Source organism: Oncorhynchus mykiss, chromosome 9, assembly GCF_013265735.2.
Source record: "Oncorhynchus mykiss isolate Arlee chromosome 9, USDA_OmykA_1.1, whole genome shotgun sequence".
NCBI lineage: Eukaryota > Metazoa > Chordata > Actinopteri > Salmoniformes > Salmonidae > Oncorhynchus > Oncorhynchus mykiss.
The window spans coordinates 10,283,152-10,309,057 of NC_048573.1; the positions used below are offsets into that span (position 1 = coordinate 10,283,152).

Below are 25,906 nucleotides of genomic sequence, written 5' to 3' on the forward strand. Positions count from 1 at the left end.
GAAAACAGTCCCAGATCCAAGCTCGGGTCCTGTATGCCCATGTACAACCTGATGTAGAACCTCTAGTTCATCCAGGCCATGCAGATGGCAGTCTATACAGTATGCCCCCCTAAACACACTTCCTGCCCCGGCCAGCAGTGGGGGGTTCTCCGCCACCTACCACATCCACCCAGTCTTCCCCAGGGACAGTAGCAGTGGCTCTGCTGGGGCATCCAGGACAGTGTCTGAGTCAGGTCGTGTCTCCCCTGATCTGTCCCTCTCCCCACCCAGCCAGAGTCCCAGTCCCTCAACCCCTCCATCCTCCATCCAACTAAGACAGACCCTGAGGAGCCTAGGAGCCCTCTCACCATCCCTACAGGAATTTTAGAGGGAACCTTCCATCTAGATTCTTTATAAACTATTTTACAGTTCATATTTTCTTTGGTTGACGTTAGAAGTATAGCCTAAAGAGGGTATATTTGAAAATAAGAGAGCCGCACACTCTAGGAGCTCAGATGCAAAAATGTAATTACCAACGTTTCATCAGGGTGAAGACAGCGTGGCTGTCGAAACGTTGGTAATTACATTTTTGCATCTGAGCTCCTAGAGTGTGCGGCTCTCTTTTATTTTCAAGTTTTCTACTCCGCTAGCCAGCACCTCGCCTAAATAGGTGTGCATTTATTTTTTCTTCTATAGAGGGTCTATTACCAGATTTTCTGTAGCAAGAGAGACAGGATATAAACAACACCCGGAGTCTTGACTTCCATATTTAGCCACAGGGGGGCAACAGTGTCCGACTTATCAGTGAAACGTAATTGCCAGTACACTAATGCCCTGGCATTTCCAGCCCAGTAGTAATATTTAAATATGGGTAAATATTCAAAAGCCCACTTTCCTTGGGCTTTTGCACGTGAGATTTTCAAATACCATGAGCTTGATTTGTCGAGTCCAATGTTTAAAAAATAAAAAAAGTAGGTAAGAACATTGTTAATATTCTGGCAAAGGAACCTGGAAGAGAAACCATTACTCCAAAACTAGGTGGAGTGATTCACCTTGTGGCTGGGCTGGTGTGCTGGTATGCCAAAAATGGATTCGTTTGACACAGACGCAGGAGTGTCCCACTCAGCGCACCATACATCATAGGTCTCACAGCAGGAAGCGCAAACAGTAGCCTACGAACTTAATTGGCAAAAAGAGAAAACAAATCTACACTTTGAGGACAATCTCTTCTAAATACAGAGGTAACAATATATTTAATAATGTAGCCTGTGTGTATCCTTAATACATATTCATCTTAATCAGATATTCATTATTTGACTTAACATGTTTGCTTGTTAACTGTACCAAATATAAGTTTTAATTTGGTGAAGGGAAATTCTACTTACTCATAGTGGTTTAACTCTATGCTGTGTTTTAAATGCATCTGAATCGGGATATTTTGAGATGATTTAGCTACGTTGTTGTTTTCTTTGGGAAGGACAACTCTAATTTTAGCATGTAATGGCAGCAATGATATGTCTATTTCAATCATTGGATGTAAGTGGCAAAATCAAAGTGAGGATTGCTGTCTTTCAAATCAAATCAAAGTTTATTTGTCAACTGCACCGAATACAACAGGTGTAGTAGACCTTATAGTGAAACGCTTACTTACAGGCTCTAACCAATAGTGCAACAAAAATTATTAGGTGAACAATAGGTATCAAATCAAATCAAATCAAATTTTATTTGTCACATACACATGGTTAGCAGATGTTAATGCGAGTGTAGCAAAATGCTTGTGCTTCTAGTTCCGACAATGCAGTAATAACCAACAAGTAATCTAACTAACGATTCCAAAACTACTGTCTTGTACACAGTGTAAGGGGATAAAGAATATGTACATAAGGATATATGAATGAGTGATGGTACAGAGCAGCATAGGCAAGATACAGTAGATGGTATCGAGTACAGTATGTACAAATGAGATGAGTATGTAAACAAAGTGGCATAGTTTAAAGTGGCTAGTGATACATGTATTACATAAGGATACAGTCGATGATATAGAGTACAGTATATACGTATGCATATGAGATGAATAATGTAGGGTAAGTAACATTATATAAGGTAGCATTGTTTAAAGTGGCTAGTGATATATTTACATCATTTCCCATCAATTCCCATTATTAAAGTGGCTGGAGTTGAGTCAGTGTCAGTGTGTTGGCAGCAGCCACTCAATGTTAGGTAAAGAAATAAAACAACAGTAAAAGACAGGCCAAATACAGTAGCGAGGCTATAAAAGTAGCGAGGCCACATACAGACCCGGTTAATCAGGCTGATTGAGGTAGTATGTACGTACATGTAGGTATCGTTAAAGTGACTATGCATATATGATGAACAGAGAGTAGCAGTAGTGTAAAAGAGGGGTTGGCGGGTGGTGGGACACAATGCCGGTTAGCCAATGTGACCGGTTAGCCAATGTGCTGGTTGGTCGGGCCAGTTGAGGTAGTAGGTACATGAATATATAGTTAAAGTGACTATGCATACATGATAAACAGAGAGTAGCAGCAGCGTAAAAGAGGGGTTGGGGGGCACACCATGCAAATAGACCGGGTAGCCACTCCTGTTCAGGAGTCTTATGGCTTGGGGTATAAACTGTTGAGAAGCCTTTTTGTCCTGGACTTGGCACTCCGGTACCTTGTCCAACTTCACTATGAAATCTAAGGTAACAACTTTTCCCCCACCAACTCTTAGATATGAAAAGGAATTATTCATTACAATGAAAGGTTAAGTTGTCTGGCATCTCCAGTGACGTGGTGGACATATGTAGCATTACACTCGTTAGAGCGTCACCAGATGTATTTATAACAGAGTGCCTGCTCCGGAGGTCTCTTCCTGACAGCTGAACAACAAAAACGGGTTCTACTTTACGGTGAAAGGCATGTTGAACAAACGTCGTTGTCTGCTCCTATAAACGACATAATTGACATGTTGAACAAACGTCGTTGTCTGCTCCTATAAACGACACGATTGACATGTTGAACAAACGTCGTTGTCTGCTCCTATAAACGACACGATTGACATGTTGAACAAACGTCGTTGTCTGCTCCTATAAACGACACGATTGACATGTTGAACAAACGTCGTTGTCTGCTCCTATAAACGACATTATTGACATGTTGAACAAACGTCTTTGTCTGCTCCTATAAACTACATTATTGACATGTTGAACAAACGTCGTTGTCTGCTCCTATAAACGACATGATTGACATGTTGAACAAACGTCGTTGTCTGCTCCTATAAAAGACACGATTGACATGTTGAACAAACGTCGTTGTCTGCTCCTATAAACGACATTATTGACATGTTGAACAAACGTCGTTGTCTGCTCCTATAAACGACATTATTGACATGTTGAACAAACGTCTTTGTCTGCTCCTATAAACGACATTATTGACATGTTGAACAAACGTCGTTGTCTGCTCCTATAAACGACATTATTGACATGTTGAACAAACGTCTTTGTCTGCTCCTATAAACGACATTATTGACATGTTGAACAAACGTCGTTGGCTGCTCCTATAAACGACACGATTGACATGTTGAACAAAACGTCTTTGTATGTATGTAACGACATAATCAACATTTTCCAACTTCATCAGATATGAATTGTTTGACTTAATCGGTGTCCTTGTTAACTGGACAAATTGAAAGTTTTAATTTAACGAAGGAATAGGTTAGGCCTTCTCATAGTGATTCAACTCCAGTCTGTGTTTTAAATGCATTTCGATTTGAATCGCTTGTTGGGACATTTTGAGGTAATTTGAGCATGGAATAATAGCCTATATGCAGGGACCTTCATTTACAATGTGTTTTTTTTGTTTGTTGTCGTCCATATACTAAGGACAAATACCTAAATATACATTTAGATAGAAGTACCATCTCTAGTGGTAGGCGACACATTAGATTCAACGATAGTCAGTCTATAGATCATCTTTGTGATGGTTCACTGAGAAGTGTCACCAGTAGGGTTGTGCTCAGTTCAGAATTGAATTGAGAATGAAAACAAAGAAGAATTGAATTGAGAATGCCTCATAAATGCGAATTAAATTATTGAATGTGAATTGTATTTGAATTGCAGTAGTAAACAGGATACATAATTGCAATTTCAATTTGAATTGAAGGAAATATAATTGAATTCAGTGAAATTCAATTCAATCAAATGTCTCTTCTATTCTGTGTAGTTTGTACAAATATACATCTTGTACGTAAAACGTGTTGTGTACATGCTTATAAAATATTGTTGAAACAATGGATTTTCAGGACAAACTCTTAAAATGAACGATCAAAGAAGAATAAAATCTGTATGCAAATATTCTAAGTTATAATTTTCCATTAATCACTGACATTTTGGTCAATATGGGGAAAATACTACATTTCCCAGAATGCACTTAATGCTCAAGTTGCCAGGTAAAGCCTTCTAAAACAAGCCAAAGTAATCAAATGGCTAATATAATTGACTATTCTAGTGTTAAAAGAGTATATCAACCGTGTTTCCAGAGAAAAGTTATCAAATCTTTGGTATCTGGAAGTGTGAGATTCAATGAAGCTCTCATATTATATGACTGAGTGGAAATTCTTTGAATTGCACTTAACTCAATTCTGATTCCTGTCGCTCAAGCTCAAATTCAAATTCTACATGATGTGGGGTGTAGTTAATTCAATTAGAACTCATGAGTTGAATGGGACTCAATTAAAACATTCTGAATTAAGCACAACCCTGGTCACCTGAGATGATGCACGCTTTGGGACCAATTCAGACTTAGGAAATGTATGCCTTTCCTACACGCTTTACAGTAGTTGGTATTCAGAATTACCTCATGCAAAAGCGACGCGTAACAGTTTCCATGCGAGCGCTGAATAAATGTAATTCAACCGCTGAAAACCCTCTCACTTGCTGGCCAACAGATTTCCTCGTGGAGTTTTAATTCAATAGGGGTTTTCAGTAGATTTATCTTAAACCATCCCTTTAAATTTGGTGTACCTTTAATTTGAATCTTCTTGACAGACTTACTAGAATATTTGGAGAGAACGGTTCAGAATATTACGGATCAATGAAAGAAATCCACGTTAACATATTTGTCTCCTTTTCAGCACCAGTTGGTAGATTTAAAAATACTTTATTTATGAATAAGAAAAAAACTGGTTTGGCGATCCTTTATGCAAAAAAATATATATTTTAGTGAATCAAAAATAGTGGTTTGATTCCTCATGAAAGTTGCCATATTCAATTGTTCAAATGAATAGCTAGCTGGGAAATAGCTAGCTGGGGAATAGCTAGCTGGGGAATAGCTTGCTGGTGAATAGCTAGCTGGTGAATAGCTAGCTGGGGAATAGCTTGCTGGTGAATAGCTTGCTGGTGAATAGCTAGCTGGGGAATAGCTAGCTCAGGAATAGCTTGCTGGTGAATAGCTTGCTGGTGAATAGCTTGCTGGGGAATAGCTAGCTGGAAAATAGCTAGCTGGGGAATAGCTTGCTGGTGAATAGCTAGCTGGTGAATAGCTTTCTGGTGAATAGCTTGCTGGGGAATAGCTAGCTGGGGAATAGCTAGCTGGGAAATAGCTAGCTGGGGAATAGCTTGCTGGTGAATAGCTTGCTGGGGAATAGCTAGCTGGAAAATAGCTAGCTGGGGAATAGCTTGCTGGTGAATAGCTAGCTGGTGAATAGCTATCTGGGGAATAGCTTGCTGGGGAATAGAGAAAGTACATTAAAAGGGAATTAGGTTCCATTGATGCGTCCTTAACCCAGGTTGGAACCCCCCCAGGAAGAGGAAGAGTGCGTTTTCCCGTTTTCTGGACCTGCGCCATCTTCTGGTGGTGGATACTTAACACTCCTACAGGCACCTTCACTGCAACATGGGCTATAATTAGTAACTAGTGAGACTGACATGTGCAAGTGTCCATCCATCCAAGTCATTTCAGTGTAGTGATCGCCACAGTTAAATACAAAACATGCATCTGATTTAGATTTGTGTCATATGACTGCAAGAAAGCTTTATATTTCACCTATTGTGTATATTTCAGATCCAGGACTTGAGACAGCCAACACATCCTGGACATACTGGAGACTGCAGGTGAATGCTTCTTACTTTGGACGACTTTGAGCTTTGTGAACACAGGCGTTTCCAGGGAGACGCTGCAGAAGCCCCCGTTAAGATTACCCTAGCTCCCTCGAGCAAATGTACCCTTCAGCCTCCACAGTGAAAAATGTCTGTTGCCGCAGTGAAGAAGAATCTTCAAAAAGTGAAACCACCCCCCAGATCAATTTGTTGAAGAAAATATAATAACAGGTGCTAAATATCCGTCTGTTAGGCATTGTGCACTGCCAGACAGATATCAACCATGGCATTGTGCACTGCCAGACAGATATCAACCATGGCATTGTGCACTGCCAGACAGATATCAACCATGACTTGGAAGGCAACTGGAGTTCTTATTGTCTTCTTACTTGCACTTGTTGCAGAATCCACCTTGTCTCTTCCTACTTTTATGACAGTGATTTTAAATGACCCTATCACACTCCCCTTCTCTGGACTATGCCATGATGGTGTCATCGAGTGGAGGCGTTATCAGGATGGTCCATCGGGGGGCATCATCAAGAAGACGGTTGCTGAACTGGACCGAGAGGTTTTAACCTCAGGAGAGGGCTATGAGAACAGGGTTGAACTCCAGAATGGAAACCTCTCTCTCACCATCTCCTCAGCTGAGTACAATGACATGGGGTGGTATGAGTGTGTCTGCAACAACAACACCAACGTTTTACATGATGTAAAACTAGAAGTTTTGGTCCCCACTAAAATATCTGCCCATGTTGGAGAAAATGTCACTCTTCACTGCCATGGCAGAACTGACAGTCAAATAAACTTCCATTGGCAAAAAGATGTTCAAACGTCTGTTCTGAAGGTCGAAGCAGGACATACTACCTTTGACCCTGAGTTTGAGGACAGAGCATCTGTATCCAAAGATGGCTACAGTAAAGGGGATCTTTCCCTCACCCTCACTAACATAACCCTATCTGACCGGGGGACCTACCAGTGTTTCGTCGGCCCTGACAAACAGACGAGAGGAAACCCTGAAGCTGTCACTCTCACCATCACTGTTCAAGACAAGCCCTCTGAGGACACAGGCACATGGTCCCCATGGATAGAGGTGGTGCTGGCGGTCATGGTGGTGCTCATTGTAATAGGTCTGGTTTTCTGTGTAGGCCTCTGGTCTGGAGTGAATTCCCCAAGATGTTTATCACCTGTCATCCATCTTCTCCGTAGATGGAAATCACATTCACATACTGATCCTACATACATGTATAGTCAGGACAGACCAGAGGTCGACCGATTAATCGGAATGGCCGATTTCAGGTTTTCAGAACAATCGGAAATCTGTATTTTTTAATACCTTTATTTAACTAGGCAGTTAAGAACACATTCTTATTTTCAATGACGGCCTAGGAACGGTGGGTTAACTGCCTTGTACAGGGGCAGAAGACAGATTTTCACCTTGTCAGCTCGGGGGATCCAATCTTGCAAACTTACAGTTAACTAGTCCAACGCAATAACGACCTGCCCCTCTCTCGTTGCACTCCACAAGGAGACTGTTACGCGGATGCAGTAAAAAACAATCAATCATAATCACTAGTTAACTACACATGGTTGATGATATTACTAGATATTATCGAGCGTTGCATATAATCTGACTGAGCATACAAGTATCTAAGTATCTGACTGAGCGGTCGTAGGCAGAAGCAGGCGCGTAAACATTCATTCAAACAGCACTTTCGTGCAGCTCTTCGTTGTGCGTCAAGCATTGCGCTGTTTATGACTTCAAGCCTATCCACTCCCGAGATGAAATGGTTAGCTAGTTAGTGCGCGCTAACTAGAGGGACGGAAGCTATACTGTTACACTGGCAATACTAAAGTGCCTATAAGAACATCCAATAGTCAAAGGTTAATGAAATACAAATGGTATAGAGGGAAATAGTCCTATAATTCCTATAATAACTACAACCTAAAACTTCTTACCTGGGAATATTGAAGACTCATGTTAAAAGGAACCACCAGCTTTCATATGTTCTCACGTTCTGAGCAAGTAACTGAAACGTTAGCTTTCTTACATGGCACATATTGTACTTTTACTTTCTTCTCCAACACTTGGTTTTTGCATTATTTAAACCAAATTGAATATGTTTAATTATTTATTTGAGGCTAAATTGATTTTATTGATATATTATATTAAGTTAAAATAAGTGTTAATTCAGTATTGTTGTAATTGTCATTATTACAAATAAATAAATACAACTAAAAAAAAAATTGGCTGATTAATCGGTATCGGCTTTTTTGGTCTTCCAATAATCGGTATAGGCATTGAAAAATCCTAATCAGTCGACCTCTAGTACAGACCAGGAGAGATCAGAACTCAAGCGGATGTAGTAAGAGAGGGTGAGGATCCTATTGATGTAAAGGAGAGGGGAGTCCAGGCCAGAGCAAGGCAGAGGTCCTGGAACAGTACAGTACCTTCAGAAATGATTCACACCACTTGACCTTTTCCACATTTTGTTGTGTTACAAGGTGGGATTAAAATGGATTTGTCATTTTTTTTGTCAACAATCTACACAAAATACTCTGTCAATTCAAAAATCTAACATTTGCAAAAATGAAAACACTAATATATCTTGATTAGATAAGTATTCAATCCCCAAGTCAATACATGTTAGAATCACCTTTGGCAGTGATTACAGCTGTGAGTCTTTCTGGGTAAGTCTCTAAGAGTCATTACAGCTGTGAGTCTTTCTGGGTAAATCTCTAAGAGTCATTACAGCTGTGAGTCTTTCTGGGTAAGTCTCTAAGAGTCATTACAGCTGTGAGTCGTTCTGGGTAAGTCTCTAAGAGTCATTACAGCTGTGAGTCTTTCTGGCTAAGTCTCTAAGAGTCATTACAGCTGTGAGTCGTTCTGGGTAAGTCTCTAAGAGTCATTACAGCTGTGAGTCTTTCTGGCTAAGTCTCTAAGAGTCATTACAGCTGTGAGTCTTTCTGGGTAAGTCTCTAAGAGTCATTACAGCTGTGAGTGTTTCTGGGTAAGTCTCTAAGAGTCATTACAGCTGTGAGTCTTTCTGGGTAAGTCTCTAAGAGTCATTACAGCTGTGAGTCTTTCTGGGTAAGTCTCTAAGAGTCATTACAGCTGTGAGTCGTTCTGGGTAAGTCTCTAAGAGTCATTACAGCTGTGAGTCTTTCTGGCTAAGTCTCTAAGAGTCATTACAGCTGTGAGTCTTTCTGGCTAAGTCTCTAAGAGCTTTCCACACCTGGATTATACAATATTTGCCCATTATTATTTTCAAAACTCAAGCTCTGTCAAATTGGTTGTTGATCATTGCTAGACAACCATTTTCAGGTTTTGCCATATACAGTGGGGAGAACAAGTATTTGATACACTGCTGATTTTGCAGGTTTTCCTATTTACAAAGCATGTAGAGGTCTGTATGCAATAAAATGCAAATTAATTACTTAAAAATGTGATTTTCTGGATTTTTGTTTTAGATTCCGTCTCTCACATTTGAAGTGTACCTATGATAAAAATTACAGACCTCTACATGCTTTGTAAGTAGGGAAACCTGCAAAATCGGCAGTGTATCAAATACTTGTTCTCCCCACTGTATTTTCAAGCATATTTAAGTCAAAACTTTCTTGCCACTCGGGAATTTTCACTGTCGTCTTGGTAAGCAATTACAGTGTAGATTTGTGCTGAAAGGTGAATTTCTCTCTCAGTGTCTGGTGGAAAGCAGACTGAACCAGGTTTTCCTCTAAGATTTTGCCTGTGCTTTGCGCCATTCCGTTCATTTTTTTATCCTATAAAACTCCCAGTCTGGTTCAAATCCTGGCTGTATCACATCCAGCCGTGACTGGGAGTCCCATAGTGTGGCCCAGCTTCGTCCGGGTTTGGCCGGGGCAGGCTGTCATTGTAAATAAGTATTTGTTCTTAATTAACTGACTTACCTGGTTAAATAAATAAATAATAAATAAAAAAATAACATGATGTTGCCACCACTATGCTTGATGGTACTCAGTAATGTGTTATATGGGATTTGCTTCAAACATAACACTTTGAATTCAGGAGAAAATACTTAATTTCTTTGCCACATTGTTTGCAGTGTTAGTTTTTTGCCTGTTTTGGAATATTTAGGATTCTGTACAGCCTTCCTTCTTTTTACTCTGTCATTTAGGTTAGTATTGTGGAGTTACTACAATGTTATTGATCCATACTCAGTTTTCTCCTATCACAGCCAGTAAACTCTATAACTGTTTTAAAGTCACCATAGACCTCATGGTCAAATTCCTGAGCTGTTTCCTTCCTCTCCGGCAACTAAGTTAGGAAGGACGCCAGTATCTTCGTAGTAACTCAGTCTATTGATACAGTGGAATTAATAACTTCACCATGCTCAAAGGGATATTCAATGTCCGTTAATTTTTTCCCCACTGATGTACCTATAGGTGCCCTTCTTTGTGAGGCATTGGAAAACCTCCCTGGTCTTTGTGGTTGAATCTGTGTTTGAAAATCACTGCTCGACTGAGGGACCTTACAGATAATTGTATGTGTGGGGTACAGAGATGAGGTATTTATTCAAAAATCATGTTAAACACTATTATAGCACACAGCGTGAGTCCATGCAACTTATTTTGTGACTTGTTCAGCAAATGTTTCCGCCTGAAATTATTTAGGCCATAACAAAGAGGTTGAATACTTATTGATTCAAGACAGTTCAGCTTTTCACTTTTAATTTACTTGTAAAAAATATTTTAAAAGGGGTGTGAATACTTTCTGAAGGCACTGTAGGCTATGATTAAAGCTCAATGTTAAATTGAAATCTCCATCATACCGTAGCTAATCCAATATGATACCAATGTCGTTGAAAATCCCAATCTCGTCATGAGCCGTCCGGCCGTTACCGAAAACCACATACTGGATTTTTGGGTCGTTAGGGGAAAAAAAAGTATAACATTTCTAGCCCCGACCTAACTCAATATCTAGGCGTCCATAAAGTGACCAATAGACTTCCCCATTTTTCTGACTGAATATGTTTATAGGGGCAACAGTTTTCATTACATTTATAATGTATTGCTCTCACGTGGTAATTTCTGTCAATTAAGAACCAACAATGGGGCATCTTTTTGTAGAGTTTCTGACAATGCTAACATATTTTTTCAGAGTTCTAACACCAGGTAGAGCAACTCTGAAAACTTCCCAAGAGACTTTGCAATACTGTAATTCATGCTTTATTTCATCACTGTATTATTATGGTGTGTGTGTGTGTGTGTGAGTGAGTGTGAACGAGAGAGAGCTGAGCCATTCAAATGTAGGGCTAGTTTTTAAGATGATTATGCAATTCTAATGTCAGTGTTTGAGCCTTTGATTGAAACTACAAAACGTTTTGTCACATTTGCCAGTTCCTCATGGTTTCACCAGTTAGCCTTCTCCCCACTTGTATCTACTGGAATTCATATGACTTCATTTATAATGTGTCTGTTTTGCTACCTATTCATTGCCTTCCTGTAGATGTGATTATTTTTTTTATTTTTGTATTATTATGTATTTTTTCTTAACTTTTTTTAGGGCTTAATTCTAAGTTTTATTTTTCATTCTAGAAGGCGCTATTGGATATTTGGTTTTGTTATATGAATGAAGAACACAAAGTGCAATTTATTATTATTCTAGTTGTCACACCCTGACCATAGTTTGCTTTGTATGTTTCTATGTTTTGTTTGGTCAGGGTGTGATCTGAGTGGGCATTCTATGTTGTGTGTCTAGTTTGTCTGTTTCTGTGTTATATGATATATGATATGGTTCTCAATCAGAGGCAGGTGTTAGTCATTGTCTCTGATTGGGAACCTGTTTGGTGTTGGGTTTTGTGGGTGATTGTCTCCTGTGTCAGTGTTTGTTCCACACGGGACTGTTTCCGGGTTTACACGTTTGTTGTTTTTGTAGTTTATTCGTGTATAGTTTTCTTATTAAAAACACACATGAATTTCAACCACGCTGCATTTTGGTCCTCCTCTCCTTCGACGGAAGAATCCCGTTACACTAATGTATTTTTTTCCTTTCTATTATAAGAAATGTAAGTTGTTTGTTACCTTTTGCATTTGTTTTTATTTTGTATACAAGTTTATTTTTGCTTTATAAACTGAATTAACCCAACACAAAGGATAATTGGTAGTTCTGAATTGTATACATGATTATTAGAATTGCCACATCAAATGATGGATACATACCTCATTTGATTCTACTCAAAGGTTATTCTACAAGATAACAGACACAAAATAACAGTGTTTAACTAGGTGGTTTACAATATGTGTGAGGATGGATGTTTGACAGAGTACGACATAGCTGAAAACATAACGTAATATATGAAATAATCGTCATGTAGGCATTGTAGTCCACAGATTCATAAGATGGTAGTTTTCAATGCAACGAAGCTGCATGATGTCAACTAAACACAGAGGGAATGTCAGAGCAAATGCAGCAAACATTTATTTATCGTCCTTTTTCAAAATGCACCAAATCAAGGTGCTACTCTACTGTTCATTGCCCTTGACTTGGTGATGGAAGAGGAACATCCATCTTTTATATACATTATTACATACCCATGCAACTCTACACTAGCCTGATCCCAGAACAGTTTGTGCTCTCATTATGAAGACGTGACATCACAGTTCCTTTAATGAGTTGGTAAGAGATCAGAAACAGACTGACACCCAGGATAACTCTACACTAGCCTGATCCCAGAACAGTTTGTGCTCTCATTATGAAGACGTGACATCTCAGTACCATTAAGGAGTTGGTAAGAGATGGTCGTTTTGCACCTGAACAAGGCAGTTAACCCACTGTTCCTAGGCTGTCATTGAAAATTATAATTTGTTCTTAACTGACTTGCCTAGTTACATAACAGTAAAATAAGAATGTAATTGCTGATTGCTGAGTCCAGGCTAAGTTGTGTTCCAATTGATCGTGTGGAAGAGTGCTGCTTGGGCAATAGATTCTCCCCCTTTTGTGCTAATTCATCTCCCAATATCTACAAAAGGGGGAGTGTCTAGACTATGACTCACTTGTAAATGAATGACAGGTCAAGTCCCTATCAAACCAGCTACCACTGTCTCTCTTCTCACTGACCCCCCAAGCTATCCAAAGTAGCCAGAAGAGAGCTGCCAATCTTCAGAAGAAGAAAGAAACCAGAAGAGAGCTGCCAATCTTCAGAAGAAGAAGAAGGATACCAGAAGAGAGCTGCCAATCTTCTTCAGAAGAAGAAAGAAACCAGAAGAGAGCTGCCAATCTTCAGAAGAAGAAGAAGGAAACCAGAAGAGAGCTGCCAATCTTCAGAAGAAGAAGAAAGAAACCAGAAGAGAGCTGCCAATCTTCAGAAGAAGAAGAAGAAAGAAACCAGAAGAGAGCTGCCAATCTTCAGAAGAAGAAGAAGAAAGAAACCAGAAGAGAGCTGCCAATCTTCAGAAGAAGAAGAAAGAAACCAGAAGAGAGCTGCCAATCTTCAGAAGAAGAAGAAAGAAACCAGAAGAGAGCTGCCAATCTTCAGAAGAAGAATAAGAAAGAAACCAGAAGAGAGCTGCCAATCTTCAGAAGAAGAAGAAGAAAGAAACCAGAAGAGAGCTGCCAATCTTCAGAAGAAGAAGAAAGAAACCAGAAGAGAGCTGCCAATCTTCAGAAGAAGAAGAAGGAAACCAGAAGAGAGCTGCCAATCTTCAGAAGAAGAAGAAGAAAGAAACCAGAAGAGAGCTGCCAATCTTCAGAAGAAGAAGAAAGAAACCAGAAGAGAGCTGCCAATCTTCAGAAGAAGAAGAAAGAAACCAGAAGAGAGCTGCCAATCTTCAGAAGAAGAAGAAGAAAGAAACCAGAAGAGAGCTGCCAATCTTCAGAAGAAGAAGAAGAAAGAAACCAGAAGAGAGCTGCCAATCTTCAGAAGAAGAAGAAAGAAACCAGAAGAGAGCTGCCAATCTTCAGAAGAAGAAGAAGGAAACCAGAAGAGAGCTGCCAATCTTCAGAAGAAGAAGAAGGAAACCAGAAGAGAGCTGCCAATCTTCAGAAGAAGAAGAAAGAAACCAGAAGAGAGCTGCCAATCTTCAGAAGAAGAAGAAAGAAACCAGAAGAGAGCTGCCAATCTTCAGAAGAAGAAGAAAGAAACCAGACGAGAGCTGCCAATCTTCAGAAGAAGAAGAAAGAAACCAGAAGAGAGCTGCCAATCTTCAGAAGAAGAAGAAGAAAGAAACCAGAAGAGAGCTGCCAATCTTCAGAAGAAGAAGAAGGAAACCAGAAGAGAGCTGCCAATCTTCAGAAGAAGAAGAAGAAAGAAACCAGAAGAGAGCTGCCAATCTTCAGAAGAAGAAGAAAGAAACCAGAAGAGAGCTGCCAATCTTCAGAAGAAGAATAAGAAAGAAACCAGAAGAGAGCTGCCAATCTTCAGAAGAAGAAGAAGAAGAAAGAAACCAGAAGAGAGCTGCCAATCTTCAGAAGAAGAAGAAAGAAACCAGAAGAGAGCTGCCAATCTTCAGAAGAAGAAGAAAGAAACCAGAAGAGAGCTGCCAATCTTCAGAAGAAGAATAAGAAAGAAACCAGAAGAGAGCTGCCAATCTTCAGAAGAAGAATAAGAAAGAAACCAGAAGAGAGCTGCCAATCTTCAGAAGAAGAAGAAGAAAGAAACCAGAAGAGAGCTGCCAATCTTCAGAAGAAGAAGAAAGAAACCAGAAGAGAGCTGCCAATCTTCAGAAGAAGAAGAAAGAAACCAGAAGAGAGCTGCCAATCTTCAGAAGAAGAAGAAGAAGAAAGAAACCAGAAGAGAGCTGCCAATCTTCAGAAGAAGAAGAAAGAAACCAGAAGAGAGCTGCCAATCTTCAGAAGAAGAAGAAAGAAACCAGAAGAGAGCTGCCAATCTTCAGAAGAAGAAGAAGAAAGAAACCAGAAGAGAGCTGCCAATCTTCAGAAGAAGAAGAAAGAAACCAGAAGAGAGCTGCCAATCTTCAGAAGAAGAAGAAAGAAACCAGAAGTCAGAAACAGTCAGATTGAGTGCTCCTAAGGCTTGAACACTGCCATAGAGAACTGCCTTGATCACGAAGGCAAATAGAGCCATTACTGTTTTCCTACTTGCACTTGTTACAAAATCCTCCTCAACTCCTGACATTCCAATCACTTCAACATCGGGCTGGGCGCTATGGACAAAATATCATATCACCGTATTTTTTTTTAATGGTATGATGGTGCTTTATGTTTTGGAATAATCCAAGTTGTAAATGAGTTTTATGACTAGTGCGTGACACTAGGGTGGCAACACAATTTCAATGGATCTTTCTCCATTCATATAGTTTCATACTGTTCAATTCAACTTTAACCAAAAAATTATTTCAGAATTATCATCAATTTCTGCATTTCCTGCACTCATTTCAGGTCATTTCCACACTGCCACATAGGGCTGCAGGATATGGGCAAAACATCTAGTCCTTATTTCAAACCAACTGTTGCAATTGTGACATGACTTGCGATTTAGACAAAACACTTGGGTGAACTGTTGGAATCATGGAAATGGAGTGATTATTCTAATTCTATAATTAGAATATAATAGTGGGCACTTTGAATACAGTGTTGCTTGACATGACAACAAATAATTCATTTCTAAAATGATCATACCATCTGTATTAATTGTGCGTTACCATAGTACAATAGAAGTATAATGCATGAAGTAAATAAACACCCCCAAGGTCAAAGGACTTCTGTCGGTATTATATTGATTCGTTATTTTATACACCAGTATGGGCAAGTTTCTGATAAAGTCAGAGGCAGGCGACTATTGTTGGTCGTAGTTTGTCTGTAACATCAAAGAAGAAGGGAATTAGTTACTGTGAAAAAGGGATAATATTGTCTTTATTAATAGTGCCGTTTTTTAAAATCATGTTTTGGTTCCATGTGTCGTCAACCTGAAATGTTGGAGAGAGTGAAATATATGTTAAGCTAATCTTTGGCACTTTGTAATAGTTTACAGTATTTATTGTTAAGAGGGTGTTGTGCTTGTTTCGGCCTGCAGAGGGAGCCGCTCGATCTGGTGGTTGCTATAGAGTCAGTTGAATGAGAGAGTCAAGCCAAATGAAAACTGCAGAGAGAAGCACCAGATAAAGAATATATTTTCAACGTTATCATCACGGTGAGCGAGTTGTAAAGCATTGGATATGAAACTCCAAGTTCAGCTGTTGTGCTTTTTCGCTATGAGTTGGTTTTAGAGGATACTATGCCTATGCTTTGCCATTGCAGAGCGAGTAGTCAATGTTGCGTTATATGAGTGCCAAAAACGACTACTTTACCTGAAAAACAGTAGGACACAGACCATCATAACACATTGTAAACAACTACAATTCTTTCATGTTTCACTACATGCTGCTACTACAAAACCGTGGTATTTTTCTCATTGTACCACCACGTTTCATTTGTGTGCCGTGGTAGCTAGTACAATGAAAAAAATATGTATTTTTGGTCACTACCATGGCAGGAAAATACCATGATACTTGTGCAAATACCATGGTAGTACAATGACAAAAATACCATGGTAGTACAATGACAAAAATACCATGGTAGTACAATGACAAAAATAACATGGTAGTACATTGACAAAAATACCGTGGTAGTACAATGACAAAAATAACATGGTAGTACATTGACAAAAATACCATGGTAGTACAATGACAAAAATACCATGGTAGTACAATGACAAAAATACCATGGTAGTACAATGACAAAAATACCATGGTAGTACAATGACAAAAATAACATGGTAGTACATTGACAAAAATAACATGGTAGTACATTGACAAAAATACCATGGTAGTACAATGACAAAAATACCATGGTATTTTCCTGACATGGTAGTACAATGACAAAAATACCATGGTAGTACATTGACAAAAATACCATGGTAGTACAATGACAAAAATACCATGGTAGTACATTGACAAAAATACCATGGTAGTACAATGACAAAAATACCATGGTAGTACAATGACAAAAATACCATGGTAGTACATTGACAAAAATACCATGGTAGTACAATGACAAAAATACCATGGTAGTACATTGACAAAAATACCATGGTAGTACAATGACAAAAATACCATGGTATTTTCCTGCCATGGTAGTACAATGACAAAAATACTATGGTAGTACATTGACAAAAATACCATGGTAGTACAATGACAAAAATACCATGGTAGTACAATGACAAAAATAACATGGTAGTACATTGACAAAAATAACATGGTAGTACAATGACAAAAATACCATGGTATTTTCCTGCCATGGTAGTACAATGACAAAAATACCATGGTAGTACATTGACAAAAATACCATGGTATTTTCCTGCCATGGTACTACAATGACAAAAATACCATGGTAGTACAATGACAAAAATACCGTGGTAGTATCATGTTTTTTATCACTACCATGCAGTTGCAGCATGTCATTCAGGGCAAGTGGGGTATTTTCTTTAAATTAACGTATTTATTTATTTTGGCCTGTTTTGCATGTTATTTTGGTATTAATATGTGTCACATATATGAATATTGAGTTAATAAAGCCACATGGTCTCTTTTTTGTTTTCTTGAGTAAGGCAGGTCCAAAATGCAGGTGTTTCAGCTCAGTGCTTTCTGTGTTGGTGGGGCAGCCTGCAGAAATACAGAGCGTAGGGGTTGGTAATGTTCTCTAGTTGAGCCGTGATTGGCTCAGTGTTCTGTCACTCATGGGGACACTACATCCCCGCAAAATCTGTGGGAAGAGCTCGAAAATTCAAGCCCCTTGGGTGCTGCCATAGAGTTCCATTAGAAGTGCCCACCCCAGAAGGCTCAAGGTCATTGGCCACAGATAAAATGACGTTAAATCACATTATATCTACAGTAGCTTTGATTGGACTGATCATGTCAACATTATACTTTCAATATCTTAGCTAACAAGCTAGAGGTCATCATCATGAATCAAGGCGACAATCTACTGGCAAATCCTCTTCAAGCCTTGTCATATGAAGAGAAATTAGAGATAAAACGTCTCAGTGCTCATCGGCCATTGGACATAAACATTACACAACAAATCGGAAATTCCACAATGAGTTGTTTGGAAGGAAGCAGTAGCTAACAGCAAGCATCTCAAAGCAATCACTATTTTCTTTCCCCTGCCTGCTATTCAGTGGAGAGGATGTGTGGTCCCAATCTCTGTTTAAGGATTTAAAGCATCTGTCTGATAGGGGCTCAAAACATGAGAATTGTGCATCACAGATAGACACCGCTGTTCAACCGGGATTACTGGCTCAGCTAGACAAATAGACGAGCCACCCCCTTTCACAACCAACAAATGGAGGAGAATAGGTACGTGCTTGCCAGAATTATACCGTGCATGTAAATTGTCTGGCAATGGTGAGACAGCACTGCAAAGTCGGCCGACACCTTGAACCAGCTGTATTTTTTAGACCAATGTGTGAATGAGATTACAGGCTACAAAGGCATTTTGACGACCAACCCATTTTGAAGGGTACATCAAGCACGATTCAAAACAAGCCTTTGGATTGTATGAATGACGTGTACAGAGAAGCTATAGCTAAGGAGGTGTCTGATACTCTTTTTGCGTCTGTACAGGCAGACGAGACCACTGACATCTCCTGTAAATCACAGATGGTAATAGTGAGAGTGTCATTTTTGCAGACCTATCCTTCCTCACCCAAAAGACTAATTGACGAACAGAGGGGTGCCCAGGCCACCGGGTACACAATGGAACTTCAAAAGCAGAGCCGTCAGTGCTGTGTGGCAGGACCGTGAGACACTGGCCCAGTGCATGGAGGACATCCGCACGCAGCCAGGACCGTGAGACACTGTCCCAGTGCATGGAGGACATCTGCACGCAGCCAGGACCGTGAGACACTGGCCCAGTGCATGGAGGACATCTGCACGCAGCCAGGACCGTGAGACACTGGCCCAGTGCATGGAGGACATCTGCACGCAGCCTGGATGGGATGAGATCACCATCACAGCGAGGCTTATGACCGTGTCCATGAAACTCAAGGATCCCGCATTTCTGCAACTGCTCGAGTTCTTTTCCTTGGTCATGACAGAGGTGTATGTTTTGTACGACATAATGCAGATACGAACCATTGATGCAGCAGAAATCGCCCGGAGCAGTCATCAACTTCAAGGTGAACATTCAAAACATGTGAGAGCAAACTAACACACTGGCCAAAGGACATGTTGATGCCACTGAACCAAAACACTTCACCTGTTACCTTCCCCAGTTTCTGTGTTGATGTGGGTTTGTATGTGTGGAAATGGAATCCTGGATTCCTCAAGCAGCTGATTGGTTGGCCCCATCGATGATTGGCGCTCTGACCCCTCCCTCCCTCTCGTCAGGGGAAACAGCTGTCTTCAATTACCAACTCTGGATAAAAGCCAGTGTTCCTTTGTCAGGATGGGAGAGTGTCTGTGATGTCCTTTATCAGGAGGGGAGAGTGTCTGTGATGTCCTTTATCAGGATGGGAGAGTGTCTGTGATGTCCTTTATCAGGAGGGGAGAGTGTCTGTGATGTCCTTTGTCAGGATGGGAGAGTGTCTGTGATGTCCTTTATCAGGAGGGGAGAGTGTCTGTGATGTCCTTTCTCAGGATGGGAGAGTGTCTGTGATGTCCTTTATCAGGAGGGGAGAGTGTCTGTGATGTCCTTTGTCAGGATGGGAGAGTGTCTGTGATGTCCTTTATCAGGAGGGGAGAGTGTCTGTGATGTCCTTTGTCAGGGTGGGAGAGTGTCTGTGATGTCCTTTATCAGGAGGGGAGAGTGTCTGTGATGTCCTTTGTCAGGGTGGGAGAGTGTCTGTGATGTCCTTTATCAGGGTGGGAGAGTGTCTGTGATGTCCTTTGTCAGGGTGGGAGAGTGTCTGTGATGCCCTTTGTCAGGGTGGGAGAGTGTCTGTGATGTCCTTTATCAGGAGGGGAGAGTGTCTGTGATGTCCTTTGTCAGGGTGGGAGAGTGTCTGTGATGTCCTTTATCAGGGTGGGAGAGTGTCTGTGATGTCCTTTGTCAGGGTGGAAGAGTGTCTGTGATGTCCTTTGTCAGGGTGGGAGAGTGTCTGTGATGCCCTTTGTCAGGGTGGGAGAGTGTCTGTGATGTCCTTTATCAGGAGGGGAGAGTGTCTGTGATGTCCTTTATCAGGAGGGGAGAGTGTCTGTGATGTCCTTTATCAGGAGGGGAGAGTGTCTGTGATGTCCTTTGTCAGGGTGGGAGAGTGTCTGTGATGTCCTTTATCAGGGTGGGAGAGTGTCTGTGATGTCCTTTATCAGGAGGGGAGAGTGTCTGTGATGTCCTTTATCAGGATGGGAGAGTGTCTGTGATGTCCTTTATCAGGAGGGGAGAGTGTCTGTAATGTCCTTTGTCAGGGTGGGAGAGTGTCTGTGATGTCCTTTGTCAGGGTGGGAGAGTGTCTGTGATGTCCTTTATCAGGATGGGAGAGTGTCTGTGATGTCCTTTATCAGGAGGGGAGAGTGTCTGTGATGTCCTTTGTCAGGGTGGGAGAATGTCTGTGATGTCCTTTGTCAGGGTGGGAGAGTGTCTGTGATGTCCTTTGTCAGGGTGGGAGAGTGTCTGTGATGTCCTTTATCAGGGTGGGAGAGTGTCTGTGATGTCCTTTATCAGGAGGGGAGAGTGTCTGTGATGTCCTTTATCAGGATGGGAGAGTGTCTGTGATGTCCTTTATCAGGAGGGGAGAGTGTCTGTGATGTCCTTTGTCAGGGTGGAAGAGTGTCTGTGATGTCCTTTGTCAGGGTGGGAGAGTGTCTGTGATGTCCTTTGTCAGGGTGGGAGAGTGTCTGTGATGTCCTTTATCAGGGTGGGAGAGTGTGATGTCCTTTATCAGGGTGGGAGAGTGTCTGTGATGTCCTTTATCAGGAGGGGAGAGTGTCTGTGATGTCCTTTGTCAGGGTGGGAGAGTGTCTGTGATGTCCTTTATCAGCACCTTGGGAGTGTTTAGGCAAGAGGCCTGTGGGAACACATAACCTGAAGTACTTAACCTGTTATGGCTGCTATCCCGATACCAGGCTCGATATGACAACTACCAGTGAAAATAGAGGGCGCCAAAATTCAAACCACAGACATCTCATAATTACAATTCCTAAAACATAAATGTGTCTTATATCATTTTAAAGCTATTCTCGTTGTTAATCCCACCAAAGTGTCCGATTTCAAATGACTACCATGAGGAAAAAGCGCGATCACAAAATGGCTGTACACATTACCAGGACGTGTACTGCGAGCATGCACTGACCAAATGGCAAGTGTCTTCACTGACATTTACAACCTCTCCCTGTCCGAGTCTGTAATACCAACATGTTCTAAGCAGACCACCATAGTCTCTGTGCCCAAGAACACTAAGGTAACCTGCCTAAATGACTACCGACCCGTAGCACTCATGTCTGTAGCCATGAAGTGCTTTGAAAGGCTGGTCATGGCTCACATCAACACTATTATCCCAGAAACCTTAGACCCACTCCAATTTGCATACCGCACCAACAGATCCACAGATGATGCAATCTCTATTGCACTCCAAACTGCCCTTTCCCACCTGGACAAAAGGAACACCTATGTGAGAATGCTATTCATTGACTACAGCTCAGCATTCAAAACCATAGTGCCCTCAAAGCTCATCAATAAGCTAAGGATCCTGGGACTAAACACCCTCTGCAACTGGATCCTGGACTTCCTGATGGGCCGCCCCCAGGTGGTATGGGTAGGTAACAACACATCTGCTACGCTGATCCTCAACACAGGGGTCCCTCAGGGGTGTGTGCTCAGTCCTCTCCTGTACTCCCTGTTCACCCACGACTGCATGGCCAGGCATGACTCCAATACCATTACGTTTTCTGATGACACAACAGTGGTAGGCCTGATCACCGACAACAACGAGACAGACTATAGGGAGGAGGTCAGTGACCTGGTCGTGTGGTGCCAGGACAACAACCTCTCCCTTAACGTGATCAAGACAAAGGAGATTGTGGACTACAGGAAAAAGAGGACCGAGCACGCCCCCATTCTCATCGATTGGGCTGCAGTGGCGCAGGTTGAGAGCTTCAAGTTCATTGGTGTTCATATCACCAACAAACGAACATGGTGCAAGCACACCAAGACAGTTGTGAAGAGGGCATGACAAAACCTTTACCAAGACTCACAGCTGTAATGACTCTTAGACTTACCCAGAAAGACTCACAGCTGTAATGACTCTTAGACTTACCCAGAAAGACTCACAGCTGTAATGACTCTTAGAGACTTACCCAGAACGACTCACAGCTGTAATGACACTTAGAGACTTACACAGAGACTCACAGCTGTAATGACTCTTAGAAACTTACCCAGAACGTCTCACAGCTGTAATGACTCTTAGAGACTTACCCAGAAAGACTCACAGCTGTAATGACTCTTAGAGACTTACCCAGAAAGACTCACAGCTGTAATGACTCTTAGAGACTTAGCCAGAAAGACTCACAGCTGTAATCACTGCCAAAGGTGATTCTAACCTTTATTGACTGTGAATACTTAGGGAAATGAGATATTTCTGTATTTCATTTTCAATACATTTGCAAAACATTTCTAAAAACGTGTTTTCACTTTGTCATTATGGGGTGTTATGTGTAGATGGGTGAGAAAACGAATCAGGCTGTAACACACCAAAACGTGAAATAAATCAAGGGGTATGAATACCCATAAGGCACTGTAACACACCGTGATATGAAGCAGAAAACATTAATGATGGATATGTTACTTACTAGACCACTTGTTCCTGAAAACATTAAAAAAATCCAAACAAATAGCGTATGTAAACAAACGGGAAATAGCTGTAGGCTGCAATGGAATTCGTAGTATTGGCAACAACGACATTGCAGTGCAGGAGAAATGTTTTTTTAGCGTTCCACGGAAGGCCCGTGTCGGGACTAAAGTCCAATCCCTTTCAGGTGTTATTAGGGGAAGGACAAGGCAGCAAACTCACAGAATTGAAGGGTTTTCTGGGGGCTGGAACATCAAATAAACCTGTTGTATTCAGAGCATGTGACAAATCAAATTTGATTTGGTTTGATCTTTTCTTACTTTTTAATTCTGCATTGTTGTTCTGCAAAGTCTACACCTGTTATATTCGGCGCATGTGACAAATACATTTTTATTTAATTTCATTAATGCCACCTCATACCCACCGTCCTGATGCCATCTCATACCCACCGTCCTGATACCAGCTCCAACCCACCGCCCTGATACCAGCTCCAACCCACCGTCCTGATACCAGCTCCAACCCACCGCCCTGATACCAGCTCCAACCCACCGTCCTGATACCAGCTCCAACCCACCGTCCTGATACCAGCTCCAACCCACCGCCCTGATACCAGCTCATACCCACCGTCCTGATACCAGCTCCAACCCACCGTCCTGATACCAGCTCCAACCCACCGTCCTGATACCAGCTCATACCCACCGCCCTGATACCAGCTCATCAAATCCAGGCGACTCGAATAATTCACAAGGTAAGTCTGTGCATATACTTTCTGTACACTGGTAATTTTCAACTTTCTATCAAATTATTTTTCAGATGACGTTGTATTAAGGAAAGGTAGGCTATTGTAAGACTTTTCAGTGTTTGCAAGTCTAGCCCTATGTTTTCACTGTAACGTGAAGGGACAAGTCTTTGTAACATTGTGTGAAGACTTTCTGAGGGCATTTTACATACATACAGGAAAGTTATTGTCCCCGCTGAAGCAACAAAGCCCCTACACCACAGCAAGGCAAGGTGGAGTCCACAAGAGGGGAACAAAAATAAAATGAAAATGAGGACCGGCACCCGGTGAAGTTGTGGTGGAGTCGAAGTTTCCAATGTCAAAGAAGATATTGTTCATTAGATGGTTGGAGAATGTGCCTGTTCTTGGCAGATGGTTAGAACACTGGAGAATGTGCCTGTTCTTGGCAGATGGTTAGAACACTGGAGAATGTGCCTGTTCTTGGCAGATGGTTAGAACACTGGAGAATGTGCCTGTTCTTGGCAGATGGTTAGAACACTGGAGAATGTGTCTGTTCTTGGCAGATGGTTAGAACACTGGAGAATGTGCCTGTTCTTGGCAGATGGTTAGAACACTGGAGAATGTGTCTGTTCTTGGCAGATGGTTAGAACACTGGAGAATGTGTCTGTTCTTGGCAGATGGTTAGAACACTGGAGAATGTGTCTGTTCTTGGCAGATGGTTAGAACACTGGAGAATGTGCCTGTTCTTGGCAGATGGTTAGAACACTGGAGAATGTGCCTGTTCTTGGCAGATGGTTAGAACACTGGAGAATGTGCCTGTTCTTGGCAGATGGTTAGAACACTGGAGAATGTGCCTGTTCTTGGCAGATGGTTAGAACACTGGAGAATGTGCCTGTTCTTGGCAGATGGTTAGAACACTGGAGAATGTGCCTGTTCTTGGCAGATGGTTAGAACACTGGAGAATGTGCCTGTTCTTGGCACATGGTTAGAACACTGGAGAATGTGTCTGTTCTTGGCAGATGGTTAGAACACTGGAGAATGTGTCTGTTCTTGGCAGATGGTTAGAACACTGGAGAATGTGCCTGTTCTTGGCAGATGGTTAGAACACTGGAGAATGTGCCTGTTCTTGGCAGATGGTTAGAACACTGGAGAATGTGCCTGTTCTTGGCAGATGGTTAGAACACTGGAGAATGTGCCTGTTCTTGGCAGATGGTTAGAACACTGGAGAATGTGCCTGTTCTTGGCAGATGGTTAGAACACTGGAGAATGTGCCTGTTCTTGGCAGATGGTTAGAACACTGGAGAATGTGCCTGTTCTTGGCAGATGGTTAGAACACTGGAGAATGTGCCTGTTCTTGGCAGATGGTTAGAACACTGGAGAATGTGCCTGTTCTTGGCAGATGGTTAGAACACTGGAGAATGTGCCTGTTCTTGGCAGATGGTTAGAACACTGGAGAATGTGCCTGTTCTTGGCACATGGTTAGAACACTGGAGAATGTGTCTGTTCTTGGCAGATGGTTAGAACACTGGAGAATGTGCCTGTTCTTGGCAGATGGTTAGAACACTGGAGAATGTGCCTGTTCTTGGCACATGGTTAGAACACTGGAGAATGTGCCTGTTCTTGGCAGACGGTTAGAACACTGGAGAATGTGCCTGTTCTTGGCAGATGGTTAGAACACTGGAGAATGTGCCTGTTCTTGGCAGATGGTTAGAACACTGGAGAATGTGCCTGTTCTTGGCAGATGGTTAGAACACTGGAGAATGTGTCTGTTCTTGGCAGATGGTTAGAACACTGGAGAATGTGTCTGTTCTTGGCAGATGGTTAGAACACTGGAGAATGTGCCTGTTCTTGGCACATGGTTAGAACACTGGAGAATGTGCCTGTTCTTGGCAGATGGTTAGAACACTGGAGAATGTGCCTGTTCTTGGCAGATGGTTAGAACACTGGAGAATGTGCCTGTTCTTGGCACATGGTGTAGCCAGAGGAAAGCTATAGTATACTTAACTAAAATAGAAACGTAAAGTGTTGGTCCCATGTTTCATGAGCTGAAATAAAAGATCCCAGAAATGTTCCATACCGACAAAAGCTTGTTTCTCTCAAATGTTGTGCATAAATGTGTTTAATATTTGTAGCTCCCGCAAAACCTTTCTTTGTATTGGTGGTTACATTTCATACTGCAATCCATATTTAAAAAAAAATATTTGATGAGAGTTTGTTGATGTCAACCGCCTGTATTCAATTGAGAGATATGTCATGAATATGCATAGCCATCTCGAGACAACCCCAATATATAGGGTTTTTTCTCAAAGTTGCCAGGATGTGTCCTATTTACATCAGTCC

At 41.4% G+C, this 25,906-nt stretch overlaps 1 protein-coding gene across 2 annotated transcripts; it reads left to right on the top strand.

The window, feature by feature from the left end:
* The first annotated feature begins 1,111 nt into the window (after nt 1-1,111).
* LOC110531430 lies at nt 1,112-23,569 on the top strand. Of its 2 annotated transcripts, none has more exons than XR_005053172.1 (2): nt 1,112-1,220; nt 23,291-23,569. XR_005053172.1 is itself a non-coding variant. In XM_021614629.2 (2 exons), exon 2 carries the CDS (start codon nt 6,357-6,359, stop codon nt 7,401-7,403), a length of 1,047 nt encoding a protein of 348 aa, XP_021470304.2. In that variant the 5' UTR covers nt 1,112-1,220; nt 6,039-6,356; the 3' UTR covers nt 7,404-7,405. The 2 variants fall into 2 exon arrangements, 1 of the variants encoding a protein (XP_021470304.2); XM_021614629.2 differs by lacking the exon at nt 23,291-23,569 and adding an exon at nt 6,039-7,405.
* The last annotated feature ends 2,337 nt before the right edge of the window (nt 23,570-25,906 follow it).

What these genes read in the sequence shown, in the direction of transcription:
- LOC110531430 (XM_021614629.2), top strand. Translation starts at nt 6,357, where the DNA reads ATGGCATTGTGCACTGCCAGACAGATATCAACCATGGCATTGTGCACT.